Below are 23,826 nucleotides of genomic sequence, written 5' to 3' on the forward strand. Positions count from 1 at the left end.
TGAATTTTATTAATATTAACAATATTTAGTTTATTAGTTCATTAATCCAAATTAAATCAATAATATTTTCCATGATATTCATACAGAGTAGTTAGATGATAGATAGTCAAGGTGTTGTACTTAGAAAATAGCAATAAATACTGCCTGTGTTGTTGCACTTACAAAGAATGCATCTGAAACCCTATTAGAGGAAAGACTTTGGAATATGTACCCCCTGGGATAAAGTGTTATAGCATTCTAATGGATATATCCATTGTGGTTTGTGCAGACCATTATTGATCAAAGAGCCATGCCCAAGCAGCTCACTTGCAGTTTTACTCTTTTATTTCTTGTTCCATATGTGTTGCTTGAAATGTCATTGCCTCGCACTTCTGTGCATGCACTTATTTAATGACAGGTATTATAGTGATGGTTGAGGGTTTCTATTGTCTTACATATTTGCAGTAACTATATTCTCTGTTGTATTTCTAATGGTCAAGGTGTTTTTTTAGCGTGTGTCGTGAGTTAATGTGGGTGTGGTTCACTTGAAACACAACTGTGTGTGTATGAGTGAGTGCAATTTAGCAGTTGAGATAAAAAGTGAGTGTGTGAGTATCTGTATGTGAGTCTGTGTGTCTGTCTATTAGTACATAGGGAAGGCTAGGGGGGTACTCACCACTACCCAATCTAATGGGATTTTCCACCCATCCACAGCAAATTACATTACAGAGCTGTTATGGGCAGCATTCTCAAATTTCCCTTTGAATTTTTTTTCCCATGCCCCTCCATGCATGCCAGTGGTTAGATCCCAAGCCAAATAGACATCCTTCCACATATAACATGTCCACATATTATTGCCCAGCTTGTGAGGCTCCTGGGATGGAGATGGCAGACCAACTTCCGACCTTCCAGCCTAATGCGGTCTAACAAAGGAGCTTGATGTCATGTTGCTGGGCAACTAGCAAGGAGAATCTGCAGAATCACTCTTGATTTACTGGTCATTAAAATAGGCAATCTGTAATCCCACTTGTTACCATCAGTGGAGCTGTGTGCTGGTTTTCAGTCATAGGCTTACATCAGATGACATTATAGGCAATTATTTGTCACGAAAACAACATGTGAGCCATAAAGTAGGCTTCTGTGAGTGGGTGTGGCACAAACTGATCATCACATAATTGTGAGACAATATGGCAGGAATAATCAGCACTTTGCCATCAGCCTCTTGTTTACTGCCCTTCGGATTGAGCAGCCACAATACGTAAAAGCGTTGTTGGACTGTAATGAATATTTTGACTGTTATTAATAATTAATAAAATGTTCCACCCACTTAAGATGCTAATAGTTTCCGGCAGGAGCCACAAAGCGCACTTAGAAACCAGATTCTAGCTTCTTGCAAACATGATACTGAAACATACTGCACACTAAAATAAAAAAAATCACAATGCTGCACATTTTACTTCTGAAGCTACAGGGCAGGATAGACTTAACTATTTCGGTTTTTTATTCAAATACTGGTATAATATTTTGTCACTCAAGATGTTTTTTTAAAAGTTAGACATTCACAAATGCTTTCAAAATCCCAAGAGATTGAAGAGATCAATATAGGTTAAACCATTTACAGTTTGAGTGCTCATTATAATTTGCACATGAAACGGACACTGATAACTTCCATGTTTTACAGGTTCTAAAATTACACTAATGCTGACTGCGGTTATAGCAATCAGCATTGTAACAGTCATAAACTGATATTACTGATTGTGGTTAGCACTTTAGATCAATTTTTCAAAATAAAATCCCCTCCCTGTAATAACTGAAAGATATAATGACTGTATTCCTCATTGATTTCATGCGATTACCATCTTAAATCCTTGCTTGCCTGATATCAATCACATTACTTTACAAAACAAATATGAAGTGCAGTTGAAGTATAGCATTGGCTCTAAAAATCTATACATTCATGTAATAAATGTGAAAATCTTAGCATAAGAAAATAAGCATTTTGTAAAGAAATAAACACTCAGGTGGGCTCTGACTTTAAGACTTAGCAACAGTTAAACATTATATTGAACCCAAAAATGTAGTCTTGGGTGGAAAAACATGAATTAATAAGGGAATAGTGTCACCCGTCGTGTAGTTTATGCAAACCCCAATCACATTTCTACAACAATTTAAAGCAAAAGATATGTATATCACATTTTTGCTGAACGTTGCATGATACAACGGATTAGTTATTTCTGTAAAGGAGATTTTGAAGAGACAAAGGGACATACATAAAGTAGTACAAAGTTTCACCAGAACATAAATACTAAACAGGGTCATTCTTCCTGGAGAAAAGACAAAGAGGCAAGCAAAGCCCAACCTTTGGGCAGTTAGTCTCACTCTGGGAGAACACCTTTCACAGTCAGCTCAATCAAAAAAAAGTAATTAATGAAGGGACCCTACATACACAAAACAGTATACAAATGTATGTTTATATAAAGACATGTAATGAATGTTTTAAGCATAGTTGAGGTACATGTAATCTTTATTCTGTTGGCGTTTCAGTGAAATGGGTAATAGCCGTGTCATGCATGTAGTTAATTTATACATACAAGCATTATGCATATGAATGATGGGAAATGTTACATTCGTAATCAAAACATTCTTTCATTATGCATACAGTATAGAGTCAGTAATTAATGTTTTATTTACATGCAAAATATACTTACACGAAAGGAGTTTTACTTTTATAACATGGAACAACAGCTGGGAAGAAATGACAAAAGTAACACACCGGCCACTACAAAATGTAAACAGAAGATGGAAACATGAGATGTGTGATGCCATGTCTTTGAGACAATCCTTCAGAATATTCTGAGCTGTCTTTCATCCAACCTAGATATTTAACATGATAAAGACTGAGAGGAAAAACTGTGAAAAAACAGTAAACACATAAATCATCATCTGCCATTTTGTTCTTGTCATCATTTCCAAATAAAACAATGCAGTTGAAGGTTGAAAAGTAAAGCTTGGACAGCACAGTCATATAACGACCCGAGTAATCAAACTCAAGGCTTTGTCTTATGAAGTACAATTACCGTCCACAAAGCAGTTTTCATAGATATTTACATGTTTTACCTCACAGCTCTTAGTGGATGTATAGTATCCCTGTCTGCTTGAATAAGCAGATAATGGAGACACTATTTGGTTTCATATCACAGGTAATAAATAGTAATTGTTTCATTAATTCCACTTCCATAATCATTACATTGAGGTCCATCATTAAAAATCAACTAGGAAAGAAAACAGACACAAACAACATACAGTAGGCTTTTTCCTAAATTCACAACTTGAAAAAGCACATCTTCAGTTGAAGACTGACGCTTTTAGCTTTTAGCTCAGTTTCATGATACAACATTAGCAAAATTGTAAATGGTACATAGGAAGCACATATCAGGCTGAAATAGTGTGTGAATGAATTTGATGATTCAACAAAACTGAATGTGCAAAGTATTTCTGCCAAGTGTTACTGCTCTGACACTGATAATCAAACATAATCAACACACTTGGCTGAATTTGTTTGGACTGTAGGCTAAACTCATCCCAGACTAAGAAACAGACATGTTGTGACTTTACAGTATACTTAAAGCAAGAAGCATGATGGTCAGGGAGAAAGCATGATAAAAATAGTACTCTCTAGCATGCATAATCATGGAGTAAGACTCATGCAGGTCTACATTTCTAGTTAACTGCAGCAACTCCAACTTCGATCTGACAAGTATTCTAATCGCATCAGCAAGAAAGACTAGTCTGAAAGCAATGTTTCTAATTGTAAAGATTACCTCTGAAGGAATATGCCTTCTGAAAAGTAAAAGTGTAAAAAAAGTGTATAAAACTAAATTAACCAAATTATGAATTAAGCAATAATGTAAAAAATGTTTATTTACTGCTTGAAAAAAATGTAGGTAAAGTAATACAACAGTCAATGATATAACAATAATTCAAGACACTGGATTGCAGAACTAGCTGCAATAGAATTTAAAGTATTAACTAAAGTGTCTTTCAGAACACTTAACCATCCCCACAAACATCCTTGCTCCTGAACACAGCCAACATTACCCCACTACAGCCTGAATGAAGTATGCATGGTCAGTTTGGCATAGATATCCATACTAAGGGATGGAGTCCAATGGATGTCTTAGTCACTTTGTAAGGTTGTAAACATGTTGTCATTAATTACAATGTCTTTGTTGCATCTCCGGCATTCTTTTATTACTCTCTGACATCTTTGCCCTCAACCTCTTTTTCACTTTTGTCTTTTTCATATTTGTTTTTTCCATTTGTTGTCACACTATTACATGAAGGTTGAGGGGCCGTTGAAGGAGTCAGTTCACTTTTCTCAGCACTAGAAATGTCTTGGAGTTTGTCTGTGACAAGATCCTCTTTGTCAATGTGTGTTTCATCTTTTTGAATATTGTTACTGGATGAGTATAAGGCCTTTGTGGCAGCATGCTTCCTTACATACTTTTTGAATGCTCTCTGGATGATAACGGCTGACGTGTCCTCCTGTTTGCGGCGAAGGGTGGTAGTGATGGGTTCATGGGACACTTTGGAAGGATTGGAGGCCATGAAGCGCTCCTCCATCTGCCCCCTTAGGATGTCCATCTCCCCACCCTCGCCCAGAACACGTTTTGTGAATGCAAATAGGATGTCCAGGCAGTGAATCCGCTCGCCATTGACCATGGGTAAATCCATAGAGATCAGTTCCAGCTTGTTAGGCATAGCTATGCGTAATGGTGGGTCCAGAGCATCTGCAAATTCTGACAGCTTATTGTACTCTATGAACTGTGTTGCATGAGGATCAAACTTTTCCCAGACCTCATAAAATGTTTCAAAATCATCCTCACTCAGTGGGTCCGTGCTCTCCTCAGTGGCCACACCAAAGTTTTCTAGGATAACTGCAATGTACATATTCACTACAATCAGGAAACAGATGATGATGTAGCTCACAAAGAAGGCAATCCCCACAGCAGGATTTCCACAGTCTCCCTTAAAAAGACTGCCAGGATGCTCTGTGGAATTGTTGCAATCATCTTCATGTTTGTTGAGAATAGGAGCAAGAAGGCCATCCCACCCTGCTGAGGTGGTGATCTGGAACAAACAGATCATGCTGTTGCCAAATGTCTCAAAATTGAAAAGATCATCAATGCCTGCTTCCCTCTTGACGTAAGCAAAGTTTGACATGCCAAAGATGGCATAGATAAACATAACCAGGAAGAGTAAGAGACCAATGTTGAACAAGGCAGGAAGTGACATCATCAAGGCAAACAGTAGTGTGCGGATTCCTTTGGCACTTTTAATAAGGCGGAGGACGCGACCAATCCGAGCCAATCGGATGACTCTGAATAAGGTTGGCGAAACAAAATACTCCTCTATCAGTTTTGAGAGAAACACACCTAAGTAAAGAAAGCAAAACATAAATAAACTGTCAACAATGCACACATACTGTATATTAACGAAATTAATGATTTTAATTTATTTGAGCATTGAAGACAGAGACGAGAACATAGACGAGTCATACCAATGATTGACAGGAAGACAACGATGAAGTCAAACACATTCCAGCCATTTGTGAAAAAATAATGGCGAAGCGCGATCATCTTCAACAAACACTCTCCAGTGAAGATGATAATGAATACTACATTAATCCAGTAGAGAATATTGTCCTTTTGTTTGGACTGGTCTTCAGTTTCCACCATCATGGCTACCATATTCAGCCATATTAGAACCATTATTACAATATCGAATGCCTGTTTTGTGGTGAAGTCAAAGATGTATCCTTGAATTTTGTTCTGCAATAGACACAATGCACAGAAACACAAATACATTTTAGGCTATACAAAACAAGGCTCAGATAATCATTCAGATGAGACGCATGATTAAAGTTACATACTGATGGCCTAGGAATAGGTTTTTGAGGTTTCTTTGACCCCAGCTTTTTCATGGCATTGTAGTATTTCTTCTGTTCTTCAGTCATGAAGATGTCTTGACCTCCAAAGTAAAGAGGGGATATGAGGCATGTTAAATCCCAGCAAAGGGGATGAGGAGATACTAAGATAAGACAAACTAAAAGCAATGCTTTTAAATATTGCATTTCCATTAGAATTTCAATTCCAAATATAAAATGGTAGCAGATTTGATACTCATCTTTTTCTTTTGCTGATTGAAATTGTCTATGATGACACCAATGAAGAGATTGAGTGTAAAGAAGGCTCCAAATATGATGAAAACAACAAAATATATGTACATAAACATGTTGTTCTCATATTCTGGTTGTTCTTCTTGCTGTAAAAGAGACAAAAAATGAGACATTAGTGCGTTAAAGTTACAATCCTTAAAGAAACACGCCAATTTATTGAGACTTTAGCTTATTCACCATATGCCACAGAGTTAGATGAGTTTATACATGTCATTCTCATCTCCGTGTGTCTGTCTGACGCCCCCACCGCTAGCCTAGCTCAGCACAGATCCTGGAGGTAACCGGCTCCATCTAGCCTACTGCTCCCAATAAGTGACAAAATAACGCCAACCCATACAAATTGGGAACTATTCTCCACAGAACGCAAAGCACTGCTACTTGTCGTTGTTGTTACTCTCTGCTCCTCAGTACAGGGCTTCTTGTGTGCAGCTAGCAAATCACAGGGCTGCCAACTCTCACGCATTGGCCGTGAGACACACGCATTTGACCGGTTTCACACGCTCACACGCCACACCCCCGATTTCTCACGCTGAAGTGTCGGTCAAATTAATGAAGATGAGTTTTTAACTATAGATCTGGCTGTTGAGCCACTCGTGATCGACTAGTTGAGCTTTCAGAGACTGTGAGGGGGTTCAAGAGCGCTCCCTGTCTGTAGTTTCGAATTGTCGCAAACTGAGAACATTTTTGCACGAGCCATCCCAGGTGCATTTCCCCGGCTTCAGGTATGAGCTCTGAGTATCACAGACCCGTCCGTCGCTTCGTGTCCACTCTCTCTGTAACAATAGAGGTGAGCAGCACGGCTGGTAGCGTAGCAACTTCAGTTCATGTTAGTGGACCCGCTCTGGGGGGGGGGGGCAGTGACAAGTTGCATCCGTCTAGTCCTCCGATAACGAGCAGCGTACGGCCGCCTCTAAACTTTGTCAGAGACCAGAGACCCTAATGGGCCTCTGTCTGTGCGACGGTCTGAGTGAGATCCACCATATCAGCGGAGCAATGACATGCACAGCAGACTATATTACACTATATACTATATATACTATATATACTATATATACTATATTACAACTCTCCACATCTCGGACACAGATGGGAGGAGTTATATTTTGAATGTGCATAAAAATGTAAACAAGAGCAGAAATCTGATGAAACACATCTGAGCTATACTAAACTATATATACGATACTATATATACTATACTGCAACTTTGGGCCACTATGGTGCTTCTCTAACCTCGGTGCATCTCTAAATGTAACTGTAAATAATTAATTTGATGTTTTATAAAATGAACAAATAGTCTTTATTTTCCCAAAAAGTAAATCCAGTAAGGGGGGCACAGAGGATGAGGGCCAAACATTACTGAGCCTTGGCACAAAGGTTAAAGGATTAGAATTTATGCAAAACAGAGGTTCTCATTCTTTAGAATTTCAATGGTCTTAGTTGATCCCTCAACATTAATTTAACTTTGGGTCCCTGGTCCCTACACCAGGGACCCCTGGACCTGTTCCCCACAGACCCAAATCTTCTCAGCTGTTGCTGACATATGCTCCTGTCTCTTCATGTTGTTCATTATGTTTGGCACGTTGTCTGGGTCAGTTCTTATATCATAAGAATTTAATAATGTATATAATGTTCATGCTGAATGCCCTAATACCTGTTGATACTACAACAACACAAAGGCTCTTAACCCTACAGTTTTGCACATATCATGTAAGACTTGATTTCTCCATTTTTTTTGCACAAAACTCTCCAGAAAGTGCCATTTAATGGTTTATTTTTCAATTTTTTTTCCTGGGGGGGCATACCCCCAGACCCCCCTAGGGAGAGCCCCATCCCCCCACATATAACAAATCCCAATTTAAACCCTGAAGTATAATAATGCTGAAAGAGCCAAAGAAATTGCTTTGTACGAGGCAAAATATGGGTTGCCCCCCCAAATCTCACTCCAAGGTTTTGGGAAAAGTTGGCAGCCCTGAAATCACGCTGGCCAAGTAACACGAGTAGCAGTGCTTCACCTTCTGAGGAGAATAGTTCCCAGTATGTATACGGTTAGAAGATGGCTGTGTCTCATGTGACCTTATTTGTACACACTCTGACTATACAAATCACACCGTGTAAATAGGAAAATGTTGGTGTTAGTTTGTCACTCATTGGGAGCAGTAGGCTACTTGGAGCCGGTTACCTTCAGGATCTGTGCTGAGCTAGGCTAGCGGTGGGGAGTCAGACAGAGTTACGACCTGCACAAAGATAAAAAGGGTATGTGTGGACTTATCTAACTCTGGGGGGATACGGCGAATAAGCTAAAGTCCCAATAAGTAGGTGTGTTCCTTTAAGATTTAGGTCCTGGTGGATTTGGTAACTGGCGCTAACATCACTAAGTGTAACTTCATACTACTGCGAACACTCACTTAGGCCTATTCGTTTACGGTGAAGCCAAACAAACTCATTGTTGTAATAAAGAAGTTAGACAATGGTCGTTGCAGCTCCGATGTGATTTCATGCTTCACATAGGCAAGTAGTTTTCTACACAATAGCTGGCATAGTAAAATTAGTTAATACAGCTTTGACACAATGTTAAAAACAAATAATACAAAATAGAATAATTTGCATACATTGACTGTTTTTCAATTTGGCATTGACAATGAGTCTTCATGTCAAAAAAGTAAAAGGTCCATTGCTACTGCCTCATGAAAACTAATGACAGCCTTTTGCATTTCGTATCAGCAGGTTGAAGTTACTCTCTACAGGACGATACTCAAATGCAATACACATCTTTTTTTTCTGTGTTGTGGTTTGAGTTGGAAATTATTGTTACAATGAAAAACAATTCCTTTGCTTATAAAAGACAAGGAGGTAAAATGTTTTGTCATATAGCAACATTGAATTGTTTTTCTTTTTAAAGCTTTGTTTTTATTTAGCCATTTTTAATCTTACATCCATAGAGTGTTAATTTTGTTGCTTGATTTCATAAACATCTTAAGGATTATAATTTAACGCATTGTAATATTGGGATTCACAATGTATCAGAGAGATTAGAAAATGTAACAAATAGGATGAGCTTAACATTGTAAATTGATTACCTTGCTTTGAGCATCTACAGCAGCATACATGATATCCATCCAGCCTTTGAATGTAGCCTTTATTGAAATGAACAATATTCACAAAATAATATTATAGTAGGCCTTTGATCATCCATCAATGTTGGTTTTCCACCAATACAGCAAATAACATATTAATAAGCTTAAATCAGCAGTTACCAACTAGTTACTTATGTTCAGTTTACATTAGTGGTTTACTTACCACTTGCAGCAATGCAAGGTAACCCAAGCCAACGTTGTCAAAGTTGATTTTGGAGTTCTTCCAGCGAGCAACCCCTTTTTCAAACTTCATACAATCTGTCTTGTTTTTCACCACCGATGGAAGGAAATCTTCATCTGAGGTTCTGTTGACACAATGGCCGTACTTCCCCGCAAGCAAATTGACTCCCATGATGCTGAAGATGAGCCAGAAGATGAGGCATACCAGCAGCACATTGAAGATGGAAGGAATGGCTCCAAGCAGGGCATTCACAACCACCTGCACACCAACACATAACATTAACCCATCTGTATACAGCACAGATTACAGCATGTAGAATTAAAACACTGTATACTCTGGTAATGGTAAGAATAGGAAAACACAAGAGTGAACATTTCAGTGCCAACATACACATCAGCATGAGCTCATCATAGCTATGAATAACACCAAAAGCTCAAATACAATAACTGCATGGTAAAAGGTAGGAAAATAATTAGGAGAGGAGGCAGGAGAACAACACTGTGTGCTGTATCTAAGTTGAATTTGTTGGTTAAAACTTAATTTTAGAGAAACATTAAAATTGAACACCTTGTATAGGCATGACGACGCCACAAAATGTGCTTACTGTAAACAGAAACATAAATAACATGTGAAGAATTCATGTTAAAGAACCCAGCAAACAATATCCAAAACAGTGAAATTAGAACAGAAACCAATCTAGTGCTACTGACACACATAAAAAACTGTTGCAACATGCAATTGAGGGAATTCCCTACCTACCACGTGAGGAAAGACCAACATCTTAACAGTGCTGTATATGGCTAGTACAACATGAAAGCAACTAATCAATACATGCTAAATTGATTTCAGCAGCCAACAACCCTCCCGGTTGCATAAGTTGTCCAATCCTGTTTAGACCAGGCTTGCATTTCACAGCAAAATATTGTAATGGTATGAGATGTTACAACAGACATGGCACCATTTTTTAGGCTACAACATTCGTTGTCACATCCAGCAAACATCTCCTCACTATCCGCGAACTGCCTGTCCCCAGAACACACTGTAAAAAATCACGTTTTTTGTAGACAGCCTAGGTTCTACAAACGGCAACAAAAGCAAAATGTGCCTGCACCACAAAGCATACACAAACAGTGTTCCAGCATTCCAGCCAATAATCGACAAGAAGATTTGGGGGTGGGGGTTGGGGGGGTTAGTGCGCGGAAGCACAGAAGGGAGGGGGAGGGGACGGGATGAAGAGGAGGGAGGGAGTCTCATTTTGTTTGAAATACTACTGAACGTCAACAAAAAGTAACGTAACCCAACATCGCTTAGAGCACCTTTAACATATTGTATCTGTTAAATAGCTGGAATGAGAACACGGTCAGCTTAGCTTAGAAAAAACAAAGCGATACAGTTTGCCTGGCTGTATCTAAAGGTATACAAATCCAGTTACCAGCATCTTGAAAGCTCACTAATTAGGGCCTGAGCGCCAGAGAAGAATTGAATTACAGGAATTATTCTTTCTTTCTTTCTTCCAGCAAATTAATCGCCTTTTTGAGGGGTTTAATATAATCAAAAACTCAACAAAATTGTCAGTCGCAACAAACCTTGTGAAAATATAGGCCCACAAACAGGCTTATTAGCACCCCCTACAAAGTTATAAAATGTAAGCCCCTGCAGTTTCTTTAACGTAGACCAACAAAACTTGGTACACAAAAAGCTCATTGAAGCCATACCGTTAACCACCATTTTTAATTGAATGTTCAAAGTTAGTGCAATTTTGGCCATTTCCACACCTTGTACTTTAACAAACTCCTCCTAGAGATTTAATCTGATGGACTTCAAAATTCTTTTGTACTATCTCAACACATTAAAGAGGAAAAGTTAATAAAAGAAAAACCTTTCGTCAAACGGTGTGGGTGTGGCATGGCGGCCATTTTGAGTGTTTAGTGATAGACTAGAAAGTGACTGCAACTAGAGTGTACATTGTCATATCTGCTTGAAATGTCCCATGATCAACAAGAGTCCAGGCCTGAGGACATATACAGGCTGATATTGACTTTAGGTCATAACGCCCCCCGCTGGCAACAAGAAATCCACCTTATATGATCAACATCATCCGATTTACATGCAACTTACAATGTGTGGTGATACTGAGCCGGCCCCTATACTTAAACCACAACCATCTCTTGTGTGAGGTATCACTGAACTCAGCAGAGAGTTCCTTTTTAATTTTGACCCGACCCTTATGCATTAGCCATGCCCCTTTTCATAACTATTGACCCGTTTGATGTAGAGTCTTGTGTGAGGTATCATTGAACTCAGCAGAGAGTTCCTTTGTCATTCCTTTGGTAATTGTTTGGCCTGCCCCCTATGTTTCAGCCATGTTCAATCTCATAACTGGTGACCCATTTAAGGTAGTCTTGTGTGAGGAATCATTGAACTCAGCATAGAGTTCCCTTTTCATTGGTTATGATTTGCCCCGTCCCGTAGGCAGAATTGTGTTATCTTTGGAAAGAGGCTAGCTGTTCTACCCTGTTACCACTTTGTTGGCTAAGCTAACTAACTACAAGAGTGGTATAAATCTTCTCATCTGACTCTTGAGCATGAAAGCAAATAAGCACATTCCCCAAAATGTCATCAAAATCCCACATCACTGGTGTATAATTAGATGGTAATTTAACAAAAAATTGACATGATCAACTTTGTCATTTAAATAGTTCAATCCCACTGAGGACAAATAACAGCTGGAAAAAGAGGGTTAGGAAAGGCTGGGACTGCTTTGCCAGACTGCACAGTGCCTGCACTCTGTACCACTGTGACTCAGAGTGGGTAGGGAAATCCAGTGACTCTTACCCTCATGCCTTCGAACCGAGACAGGGCTCTCAAGGGCCTCAGAGCTCGCAGAGTTCTCAGAGACTTGATGGGACCGAGATCAGAATATCCCATGGCATTGGCCACCAAACTGACCAGTGAGACCTAGAACACATGCACACACATGTCATTAAAAAAGCAAGCTAAGAATTGTTTGGACAAGTAGGTGTATGTGTCTTTCAGGTGTTTTAACCTACATCAACAATGAGGAAGTCCAGCCAGCACCAGGCATTTGTAAAATACTTGGCATATCCATACGCCACCCACTTCAGTAACATCTCCAGAATGAAGATATAGGTGAAGATTTTATCTGCAAACTCCAACATCGTTTTAATGGTCTTTCTCTTCTCAATGTAGACGTCTTCAAATGCCTGGATGTGAAGACAATAGTGTGAGTAATTAATTGTAAATAGGAATACAAATAAAATAAATACATCTTATTCAAAACCTTGACCTTACTTTGGAGTCAATTACAAATGTTTTTTTTTGTAAGGTAAGGTAAGACTGCACTAACTCAATACAATCATAGGAATTGCTCTTTAAAAACAGCAGTATGAGAATATAATGCCTGCTAAAAGATGCCAGATACAATATGTAAATACATGACAGCAGCCAAATCAGGTGTTCAAAAAAATGTTTTACTTCCCACACGTCTCTTACCAGTGCTCCACTGCTAAGCAGGATCATGAAGATGATAAAGCTCTCAAACCAGTTGTGCTCCACGATGTTGTAACAAGTCTTTCTAAGCGTCCACCACACCTTCCACCAGCCCACTTCAACATTTACCTGACAACATGGGAACTTTTGCACACAGCCTGAGCAGAGACAAAGGTGGGGTGATTTACCAGTGCATTATGGATTATTAGATTAACAACATGGCTGTAGTAGTGGTGGTTGCAATAGTATTTACCATCAGGAAAGCATGCGTCCGGTTCCATAGATTCTTCCAATTCAAAGTCTACAGAGTCTCTTCCCTCCCCGCCTGGGACAACGTCTATTGTGCTGCCCTCAGAGGAGCTGAACTGGTCATCGTCATCTACAACCTGCGGATGAAGCCGAGTAAAATGAATGTTGGATGAGCAAACATATTAGAGCCATGGCAACTGTAAGGAGCGGACATGCACTTCATCAAATGGCAGTTATTCTTATACAAAAATAGTCTAAAATACCAAGAGATTTGCACAATACTTGTAATGTAGTGCAATTGTTATGTTGATGTTCTGTGTGTCTTGTGTAGGGCTGTTGGTAAGAAGGACTCCACAAGAATCAATGACAAATTCATTTCAAGTTTAAATCTGATGTCTTATGGCTAAAATAAAGAGCATGCATGAATCAGTATTTGCTGTAACAAGACTAATCAAATTTTAGGCCCTTTCTTGCACCCAGCGCAATTGACTTTATACACCGACGAATGTATCATTCCTGTTTTGCCACAAACGCACAGCTGACTTTTCATTCCACAGACTCACGTTGGTAAATTAGGGAATGAACTTGCGCTCCCGGGGACAGTTCAGCAAAAAGAGGAGGCGTGTTCCGGTGCAAACGTCCCCTAGTACTATTTTGCAGTTTCAGAAAACAATTCCACCACAGATCAGGAAAAACCTAGTCTAAAGTCAGAAGCTAGTGATTCAGATGCTATTTTAAGGGCGCATGCTTGGCCGTAATGTAGAGTGTGCACACCGCACATACACTTTGCTTCTCTAATCTCAAGGACCCAGCAGTTCCCATTTTTTTGCAAACCATACATAAATTCAAGGAAAATATGACCTTGTTTATACAACATTTCCATGAATTGTGGATGTGTTGATGACATAAATGAGTACCTATTAGAGGACTTAAGGCGATGTGATGTTAAACTGCATGTGCCAATGCCACTTAACACAAATGCTCCAGCAGCAGCACGGGAGAGGAGAGACAGAAGAGCTGCATTGTCTATTGAGAACGAAGAGATGTCATCATGACATAGCGCCCCACCCCCAGAGATCACGGCATCCTCCCCCTTCCGCTGTTAAACACTCAGCTAACAGATGTTTTGTTTTCCCATTTGTGTAACATGTAAAGTTTAATTTTGGGGGTGGCCTTTTTATCTCTGAGATGAGGTAATCTCAGTCTAATGTTAGGCTACATTGAACAAATATCACCATGCATTCATACCCTTGTGGTTCAGTGAGAGAGCCCTCTTTATTTACATATTGTCAAAACAAACATGTCCCCTTTCTGCAGTCTAAGTAAACGGCAAAAATGTAATAAAAAAACCCATGAGGGCATACTCATTAGATTGAGAGCAGAAGAACAGTGCTTGTCAACAGAGAATGCAATAAGGAGTCCACATTTTAGTTGCTATGGATGTCTAGCCTTATCAAAACAGTTTACCATACTCTCAAAGATAGGACATTATGCCAAAAGTGATTGTGATACTAAATAGTCACTATCATTTTACTTAAAAAAAATATATATATTATTTATTCAGCTAAACATGAGTGTAACTATGTGAGCTTAGCATTCAATGTTCATATATTATAGTATTTACAATGTATAAAAACAAAGTAAATTTAACATGACAGAAATATCTAAGAATTATTAAAGATTTGCAGCCTGGCAGTGTTGTACCGTAGCCACATGGTCTCTCCCTGCTGTTGTATGGCATTCTACAGGGTGTGTCTCCTAATAGCTGGTAGAGCTATGTGACTTGAATGCCTTCCTGGAGAATGCAGGAGCACTTGGCTGTCCTGGTACCAGCTAATGCTGTGCAGAGAATGATGTAAGCATGTTACTGCAATATACTGTGAGCACTAATATCAATTGTGCTTTAGTCTATCCATTCTGATTCTGTCAGCAGCGCTTTAGCAAAATGTAAAACATAACAATTATGTTTGTTTTTGTTTTTTTTAAATATAAGTGTCATTTTGAATTATCTAAAGCATGGTTTGCAGAAACCCTTCGTATATATGTGCTGAAATAAGAAAAACACCATGTTATTTCAAAACGACACATATCCTGGTTTTGCTTTGCAACATTGCAGTTCAATGGATTTGATGTTGATTCAATTTGGTCAAAAACTCAGAAAATAAAACAAAACAAAAATACATTTCAATTGAAATAAATTGACTAACGTTTATGTTTGAATAAATAAAAAATATTGCATCAACCAAAATACAAATTCAGTACTGAAGAGTGAATGACGGAAAGAAAAAAAAGAATAAGTGATCTGTTAAAAAGGTAACTGAATGGTTATTGTAAATGTATTGTATAGTAAAATGTTGTTACGCGTCTTCTAAAACTTTGAGAGCATCTGTAAAGCAGCAGCAACAAATCTTCACATACAATACAGTATGCCTGTAAGCAAAATGATTGAACACTGAGACAAACTTAAAAAACAATTAACTCACAAAGTAGGCTAAATAAACAAGTAGCAACAATCATATTATATAGACTGAATACATACTAAGCAATCGCCTGTTTCAAACAGGCACATTTTCAACGGGCTTTGTACTAGTTTTATTAAAGCGCTGTTAAAATAACAATGACATGCAGCGTATTGACTTTAGACCAGGTTTTTGTTGGTCAATGACACAATCGCTTTCTGCTGCCACAAGACAGCAATTAGCCAGGAATTCACTTGAACACACCTCCCTGTAAGACCAGCATGCCCATGGGTGTAAAGATGGGCACAGGTGCATTTGCTAACAATGTGGGTGCAGGAGGGGAAATTAACAACTGTGTTGGTCTTAAAAAAGCAAAGACACTTGCGCCGGGTGCAAGATAGGTCCCTTGGTGTTTAAGTAAAAACTAATTTCTATTGAAATTAAAATAAAGGCACCTTGGCCGACTTACCACATGGCATCCTGCTGCATCAGATGAGGCGCTGCTGAAGTCTTCCGTGTTGAGGTTTTCAAAGTCAGACTCTCCCACAGCAATGGGAACAGTGAGAGTCAGACTAGGATTGTTGATGAAAGACATAATAGAATCATCACTCTTGCTGCTGACTATGTACTTGTCTCCAGTTTTGTCCACTCCGGTCACATCCCCATTTCCATTCTTAGGAAACTCTTTGATGATGTGATTGGGGACACCATTTGGCCCGAAAGGTTTGTGTAGCTCATCCAAGGATTTGTCCTCACCTTTCCCTTTCTTTTTTGTCCTGAGACAGACACTGTTGCAGCTGTTTCGAAGTAGAGACTTGACAAAGGCAATGCCTTTGTGAATCCGTCCAATGGCAACCTGCAAATTGTTCATGTCACTGTCATCTTCTGTCGCTGCCAGGTTGTCAGCACTAAATGAACTGAGCAGCAGGGCCAGGAACAGGTTCAGCACCTATCAGATAATGACATGACTTCATGTGAGATTGCGTTACCTTGGCTATTGTACGTAATGAAAACAACAAAACATGTGTAGCTATTAAACTGCATCATTTGTTGTTATTCTTTACATCTATGAGCTAAATCTACAAGAGTTGGGCAAGCTGGACTCATGAAGTAAAAAGATAATAATGTACCACAAGGTTTCCAATAACCATGACCATCATGTAGACAATGATGCACATGGGCGTCCCAGCCACTTCCATACAGTCCCACATGGTCTCTATCCATTCTCCACAAAGCACTCGGAACACAATGAGGAATGAATGGAAGAAGTCATTCATGTGCCAACGGGGAAGACGGGGTGGAGTGCATTGTTTGCAGATTTTACACATATTATCCTTGTAGTATTTTCCAAATAGCTGCATGCCCACTACAGCAAAGATGAAGACGATAATGGCCAGCACCAGCGTCAGGTTGCCCAAAGCCCCCACTGAATTGCCAATTATTTTGATCAGTGTGTTAAGAGTGGGCCACGATTTAGCCAACTTGAATACTCTCAACTGTAAAAAGAAAAGAAAAAAGTTAATTCACATCTTTCAGCGCATAAAATGCATTTGAACATATTAGCTACTGTATGACACATACTTACCAATCTGAATGATCTCAGAACAGCCATGCCACCCACTTTTTCCAAACACAGCTCCATCAAGCTTAAACTGACAATGATTGCATCAAAAATATTCCATCTCTCCTGGAAGTAATAGTATGGGTCCAAAGCAATGATCTTGAGAACCATTTCAGCCGTGAAGATTGCAGTAAATACCTTTATAAAAACCGCAACAGGAATACTGACCATTAATAAAGCTGTTTTGCACAAAAACATTTTCTTTACTCTACACTTACAGTCCACTCACCACATTGCCCAAAGCCAGCATACTGGTGAAACCTTTGCTCATCGGATAATGCTCCATGGCCATAAACAATGTGTTGAGTACAATGCAGATGGTGATGGTAAGGTCCCCAAATGGATCCATCACAATTAATTTAACCAGCCTCTTGATCTTCAGCCATGTTGGACAACATTCCCAGATAAGGAAAGTGTGGGCAAAATTGTACCAGAAAGGAGGACACTTCTGCCTCGACTCTTCAAGCTCTGATAAACACAAGTGATAGAAAAACAGAAGCAATATTTTTATATTACTTTTATCTTTTATCTAAATGTATCATTTATCTTATAAGTATCCAATATATAACCAAGATAGGATACCCGTGCCATGGTGTACACTACCTACCCTCCATTGTGCTGGTTATGACACTTGCTATACTATGAACTCTCTGTCTGGCCTCTGGACCCTCAAGGAAATCCATAAACTCCTGATGTGTTCCTCCGCCGGCCTCTCCGTATTCTGTGTCAGTGGTGTCAGCCTGGATTTAGAAACAATTGTTACAGATGCAACTATGCTACAGATTATAATTACGTGTTACTGTGGATACATAGCAAATGTGAATAAAAGTATCAGTTTTTTGCATCATGGTAGACTGGGTAAACCCCGCCCATTCTGCCGGCGATTTGATTTTGCCCTGCAGCTCAGTCTGGAAACCCGCACGTTTAAATACATTTTACGATATGCACTTCATAATATGCACTTTACTAGCCCATTTACACTAATACATTTCATTCGCAAACTCGAAATTGTTAATTAGGTTTGTTTTTTGTGTGTTTTTTTGTTTTGTTCTCTAATAATGTATATAGCCTATTGCTTATATACTTATATAACTATATATATATAACTTTTATAAAGCTCTTTATAAAAAAAAAAGAAACCTGCATGTTCCTGCTTCAGTTCACAATTTTGAGGGAACCAATCCCAAACTGTCTTATCTAGGTGGCGCCCTATTGGTGAGTTTAACACAATTAAAATAGAGAAGCGACTAAGCAATTACTTGTTTACATTCAAGACATCGGCCACTGAACGCCACCAAAGCGCAGCAACCCATTGATGTCGATGCCGCTGTCGCTTCTATGTTTGACAATTGCTGGACTGAAAAACTATCCAATTGCGTACAGAGTCATTTGCCTATGCCTGTTGGTCACACCTCTTAAAAAAAATACAGAGCAAACTCTCCAGACCAATGCTCAATCTCAAATCTATTGAGAATGGCTTGGTCTGGTGATAGCCAGAGTAGCATCATGGTGCAACACTGCAAGAATAAGGGAAGTAACAAGCAAAGGCAATTGTGCATGACAAAATTGTTATACATTGCTATACCAGGTTGATTGCAATAGGGAAATCTTAAGCTCTATGTGATAATAACTTGGCACAATAGTGGTCCATTGGTCCAAAGCTGCAATAATGGTTGCTAATCCTAGTGGATTGAGTAACAAAAGTGTAAGAACCTTTTTTGTCATTCCTGACTAATAAAAACAGTGTTACCAGTTTAAAACCTGGTGGGTCACTGACATTTTGAATCACTGTACATCACAGAATGACATTTTTTGTACTTGAGTAAAAGTACAACCCACTTTATCTTTAAAGTTTGTAAAGATTTTTGAAATCCTTTTTGCTTATGATTTAAGCCATGTTAGCGGCATAATGATATTTTTTGGCTTTTAGTGAAATATCTTGAAAACATTTTGCATGAATGGTCATGAACTTTGGTACTTAGGAACTTTTGCACTACAGTAACAACATCCTTCACAGGAAATTACATAGTACAACACACAGTGTGAGTCAGACATAAGAATGAAATTAAAACCGAAATAGATAGAGCTGCAGCATTGACTAATAGGCTACAGGCAAAGGAAATAGGGCCGTCTGGGCTAGACAACCCTTTCTTACATTGTCTCCATTGGAGGCCATATCTACCATCGCTTTAGGCAGAAGAAGCCCCACAGGTGACGAAGGGAGTGAATTCCCATCCACCAGAGACACAACTCCATTGCAGTCTACAGAGCTGTGCTTGAGCCTGCTGGGTGGAATTAGTCGATGCAAAAAGAAGCTGCACTGGCTCATACTGCTGCTGCGTCGATCACAACTCCGGGGAAGAAACAAAGAGCCCCTCCGACTCAGGTTGTCCTCAAAAATGCTGTTCTCATCATCGGCAAACTCATTTTCTGAGCCCACCTCCTGCGCTTGGCCTCGGAAACTGAAAAGGCTGGTCCTGCTGTTCCGTCTGGATGAGAACAGGGGCCCACGAAAACTCAGAAAAGACTAGGGGAGAAAGATATTCTTCAGTGGATACATGATAATTGTTGATTGTAAAGAGGAAAAGTGATTTCTGCGTGGTCGGTTGAAGAAAAAAATGGCCTTATGGTAATGCTAAGAATGATGGTCATAATGATGTCAATGAGTACTGGAAGGAATCTACGAAATTAAAAATATATGTTAGTGATGACTATGATGGTAAGGATGATGATCATGATGAAGAAGAAAAAGATAAAGATGATCGTGATGATGATGATGATGATGTTCATAATAATGATAGGCATTGTAAGGAGGAAAATTGTAAAATAAATCATTATCTTGATGATCACTGACAATAACAAGAATACAAGAAGTTGATGAAGACAAAGACGAAGAAGAAAAGGATGATGATGACAATGACGATACCGATGATGCCGAAAGAAATGTCGATGTGACAGCAGGGAATGAAATGTTGCATCGGGCTGAATTGACATGAATGACATGACAAAATGTGGAAAGCCAGCAAATATTTATGTTGAAAAACACATTCAGCCTACTGAATAGTCTAAAATCCAACATTTGGTGTAAAATTGGAACCGCTCACAAATATCAGCTGCTGTAAAGTAATCTTGGTAATCACATTATCAATCCATTTGCTTCTCCTCTCCTGCCTGTCATAACATACGCCAGTGAATCTTCTTCATGACAAAAGTTAGACATATCTGCCATTCAATTAAGAGAACACTTATCACAGACAGGAGTTTGGATTTTTTAAATATAGGCTATTGTGGCCGCTAGAGCATATCTGCATTCAAGCACTGCTACACGATGTCTCCACATTGTTTTGCAAAAAAGTTTGCAAAAGTTTGTAATTTGGTGGGACTCTAAACTGAAAAAAAGAAATTATTAAATTTAATTGTTTGTTTAATTGTTGAAATTGTATTGTTTTGGACTGATTCAAAATGAACTAAAACTAATGTGAAATTAACTGCTCAAAAGTTGCTTTAGAGTTGAGAATGGAGCATAGTTATAGCAAAATATTATATTTTATTGACAGATCATACTGACAGATCATACTGAACCTGATGTGCGGATGAGCATTTCATGTCATAGTTGAGCTGGTTTGCATCCACAGAAAAGCGGAAGTGAGCTTTCTTCATACTGTCCTGTGACTCGGATTTAGGAACCTTCTCATCACCCCCTTTTCCCTCCTCCTTCATTTTTCTTCGCCTGTTGCGTCTCTCTTTAGCACTTTTGGAGCTGAGCTTGGAATTGTCAGAGGAGCTCTCTGGGCCAACAGCTTTATCGCTGGCCTCCCCGCCCTCTGCAGCAGCTGCAGTGGCTGCTGCCTAGAAGAGGAAAGTAACAACAATAGGGGTAAAACGGTGATATAAACATTTGTGATTCTTATATTGTTTAATTTGTCATGTATTTCTCCAAATGATTTGTATATGCAACTGGAAGACGTTTGCTAAATACGTTTGTTGTTTCTTGTAATCCCATGTGGGATGGGCCAAATGTTTGGCATGACACAGAAAAAAAATTAAACTAACTAAACTAATTAACTAAAAACAAGCTGCATCCCAAATTGATGTTATTTAACATACAATGGAATGAGTAGTTTGACAAGAATTATATGGGGCTCTTCGAATGTCCTGTACCTGAGCGTCCTCTTGCTGCCGTCTCAGCTGCTCAAGCATGGCCTGAAACTTTTCCTCCTTCTCCTGCGCCTCCTTTATGGTGGCCTGGCTTTGCTCCTCGTAGGCCATAGCTACTACAGCCAAGATCAGGTTGATCAGGTAGAAGGAACCGAGGAAAATCACCAGCACAAAAAAAATCATGTAGGGCTTTCCAGATGCCCGCAACGTCTGGAAGGAAAATAAACAAGGCAGTGGACTACTATTTAATATACTTATACTTAATATACTAATCATGTTTGTTCTTTTATCCCATACCTTTTAATGTTATGCTGTAAATGTAAAATTCACATTACTTTTCTACTTTGTGCTATATGCTTTAAGCTATCATTTTCATTATGATGGCATGGCTGCGTCCTCCATTGTTTTATACATTTTAAGAAATAATGTCCAGATTATTATTATTAACTAATAATAACAATAATGATAATAACAATAACAATGATAATAATAATAATAATAATAATATAATAATAATAATAATAGTAATAATAACTTTTATTTGTAACACACTTTATATATAAAAAAGTGCTCACTCATGTTTAAGAAACCTATGAATTTTGAATACAAGTCAATGACTTCGTTCAAACACCCTGTCAAATTTGCTGCAGTGACACCATCAGGCCAAAATATAAAAAAGAAAAAATAACAACTATTGCTATTCCATACCTTGACCAAGGGACACTGACAGAAAATGGGTTTTTCATTTTACCTAAAACAGATAATGCTAACCATTCACAGTGCAGTGTGGTATTACAGTTTGCACTACTTGCTGATATTACAATGTTAAGCCTCTTCAGTGGACACCTACTGTTTCTGCCTTTAGGGCCATTCATGTTGTGTTTGCCTGAGTCACAATGGGACTCATCTTTATTTCTTTTGACCGGGATGCACCTGCACTTCATTTAGAGGTTTGTTTGAACTCTTTTAATACCAGTATTGTAATGTGAGAATGCATTGTCTTTGACAGAGCCACTCCTTAACCCCGCAAACAATGCCTTTTTATGTTTTTACAGAAGCAGACTGGACAAATACAGCACCCACCACCACACACAAGGTCACACATTTCATCGACCTGCCACCAAACCCTCCAACATTCTTCTCACATGGTCACAGCAGTGTGCTTGAGCAACTTAAGGACTACGGAAGGTGAAGCTGTTAACTCAATACAAAACAGAGCTACACAGGAAAATCTAGTCTAAGTTAACATTTCACCTTGATATCAAGGATTTTTTAAAGCAATTTGACACAGCTTTTAAAAATACAAAGGTACAATATTTTGGAGATTAAACACATTATTTTGGGGATTAAACACATTTCAGTGTTAGCCTTACAGAGGTTTTTGATCATCACACTACTCACTCATTCAATTACAGATCTTTAAACACTATAAAAGTATTTACTCTTGCTCAATAAATACTTTTGTCAAGTAATAGTTTGATATGGGCATCAATAAATACTGGGTTGTATTTAAATTGGTTGCATTAGACACAACATTTATTTTTTTACCCAGATGACACCCAGCTGATTCTTTGGCCCTCAATCAATTTAATATCCTGCAATAACATTTTGAAAACTGAGCGCCTGCATATCAGAGATCATCTTTATTGATGTGTTCACTTTTGCTGAGTATCGCATCAGGTTGCTGTCTTTAAGGAAATTGTCTTGCTAAACAATTAGTAAAAAAAAAAAAGGATCTGACATTGATTTACTGCAGTGACAACAACAATGCAGTTTTTTGACTAGTCAAGTCTTGGTCCGTCTTATCATTCAAGAACGGTTATAAATGTTTTACAAGTTTGAATAAACTATCATTGTATTATTGTGTTTATGTTATACTGCATTTTAATTTTGTGAAAAGTCTTTAGTAATTGATGTTTTTAACCTTGTTAAAAATAAATCATACATACATGCATTTATATATATAATTATATGACTAAAAACGTTTATCCAGTCTGACTAATTACACTGCTTACCTGCTGGTAAAGGTTTTCCCAATAATCCTGTGTCATCAGTCTGAACAGAGAGAGAAAGGCCCAACCAAATGAGTCAAAACTGGTGTAATCATAGTCTGGGTTTTTCCCCGCTCTGATGCAAGAAAACCCCTCTGGACACCGCCTGCAACAAAGAGTGAATCTGTAAAGCTCAGAAAGAATCAAACAGTACAGTAATGTTAACGCAGAAACAGATGTGTCATACAACGATCATAAACATTCAATATTGTATCCAGTCTCCTTGTGGTGTAATTAGGAAAGTTA

At 38.6% G+C, this 23,826-nt stretch overlaps 1 protein-coding gene across 1 annotated transcript in view; it reads right to left on the bottom strand.

The window, feature by feature from the left end:
• Positions 1–2,485: 2,485 nt before the first annotated feature.
• Positions 2,486–23,826, bottom strand: part of scn1laa (sodium channel, voltage-gated, type I-like, alpha) — a 32,998-nt gene continuing 11,657 nt past the window's right edge. The window contains exons 9-27 of the mRNA XM_032528899.1: positions 23,545–23,686; positions 21,533–21,739; positions 20,954–21,220; positions 19,527–19,898; positions 17,979–18,111; positions 17,601–17,839; positions 17,336–17,509; positions 16,881–17,246; positions 16,220–16,699; positions 13,296–13,428; positions 13,046–13,200; positions 12,583–12,756; positions 12,368–12,490; positions 9,515–9,790; positions 9,295–9,351; positions 6,166–6,303; positions 5,912–6,016; positions 5,540–5,810; positions 2,486–5,414 (exon numbers count right to left, since the gene is read on the bottom strand). Coding sequence (XP_032384790.1) covers positions 4,231–5,414; positions 5,540–5,810; positions 5,912–6,016; positions 6,166–6,303; positions 9,295–9,351; positions 9,515–9,790; positions 12,368–12,490; positions 12,583–12,756; positions 13,046–13,200; positions 13,296–13,428; positions 16,220–16,699; positions 16,881–17,246; positions 17,336–17,509; positions 17,601–17,839; positions 17,979–18,111; positions 19,527–19,898; positions 20,954–21,220; positions 21,533–21,739; positions 23,545–23,686 — 4,996 coding nt within the window. The 3' untranslated portion in view covers positions 2,486–4,230. The remainder of the gene's footprint in view (positions 5,415–5,539; positions 5,811–5,911; positions 6,017–6,165; positions 6,304–9,294; positions 9,352–9,514; positions 9,791–12,367; positions 12,491–12,582; positions 12,757–13,045; positions 13,201–13,295; positions 13,429–16,219; positions 16,700–16,880; positions 17,247–17,335; positions 17,510–17,600; positions 17,840–17,978; positions 18,112–19,526; positions 19,899–20,953; positions 21,221–21,532; positions 21,740–23,544; positions 23,687–23,826) is intronic.

This window comes from Etheostoma spectabile, chromosome 11, assembly GCF_008692095.1.
Source record: "Etheostoma spectabile isolate EspeVRDwgs_2016 chromosome 11, UIUC_Espe_1.0, whole genome shotgun sequence".
Taxonomy (NCBI): Eukaryota; Metazoa; Chordata; class Actinopteri; order Perciformes; family Percidae; genus Etheostoma; species Etheostoma spectabile.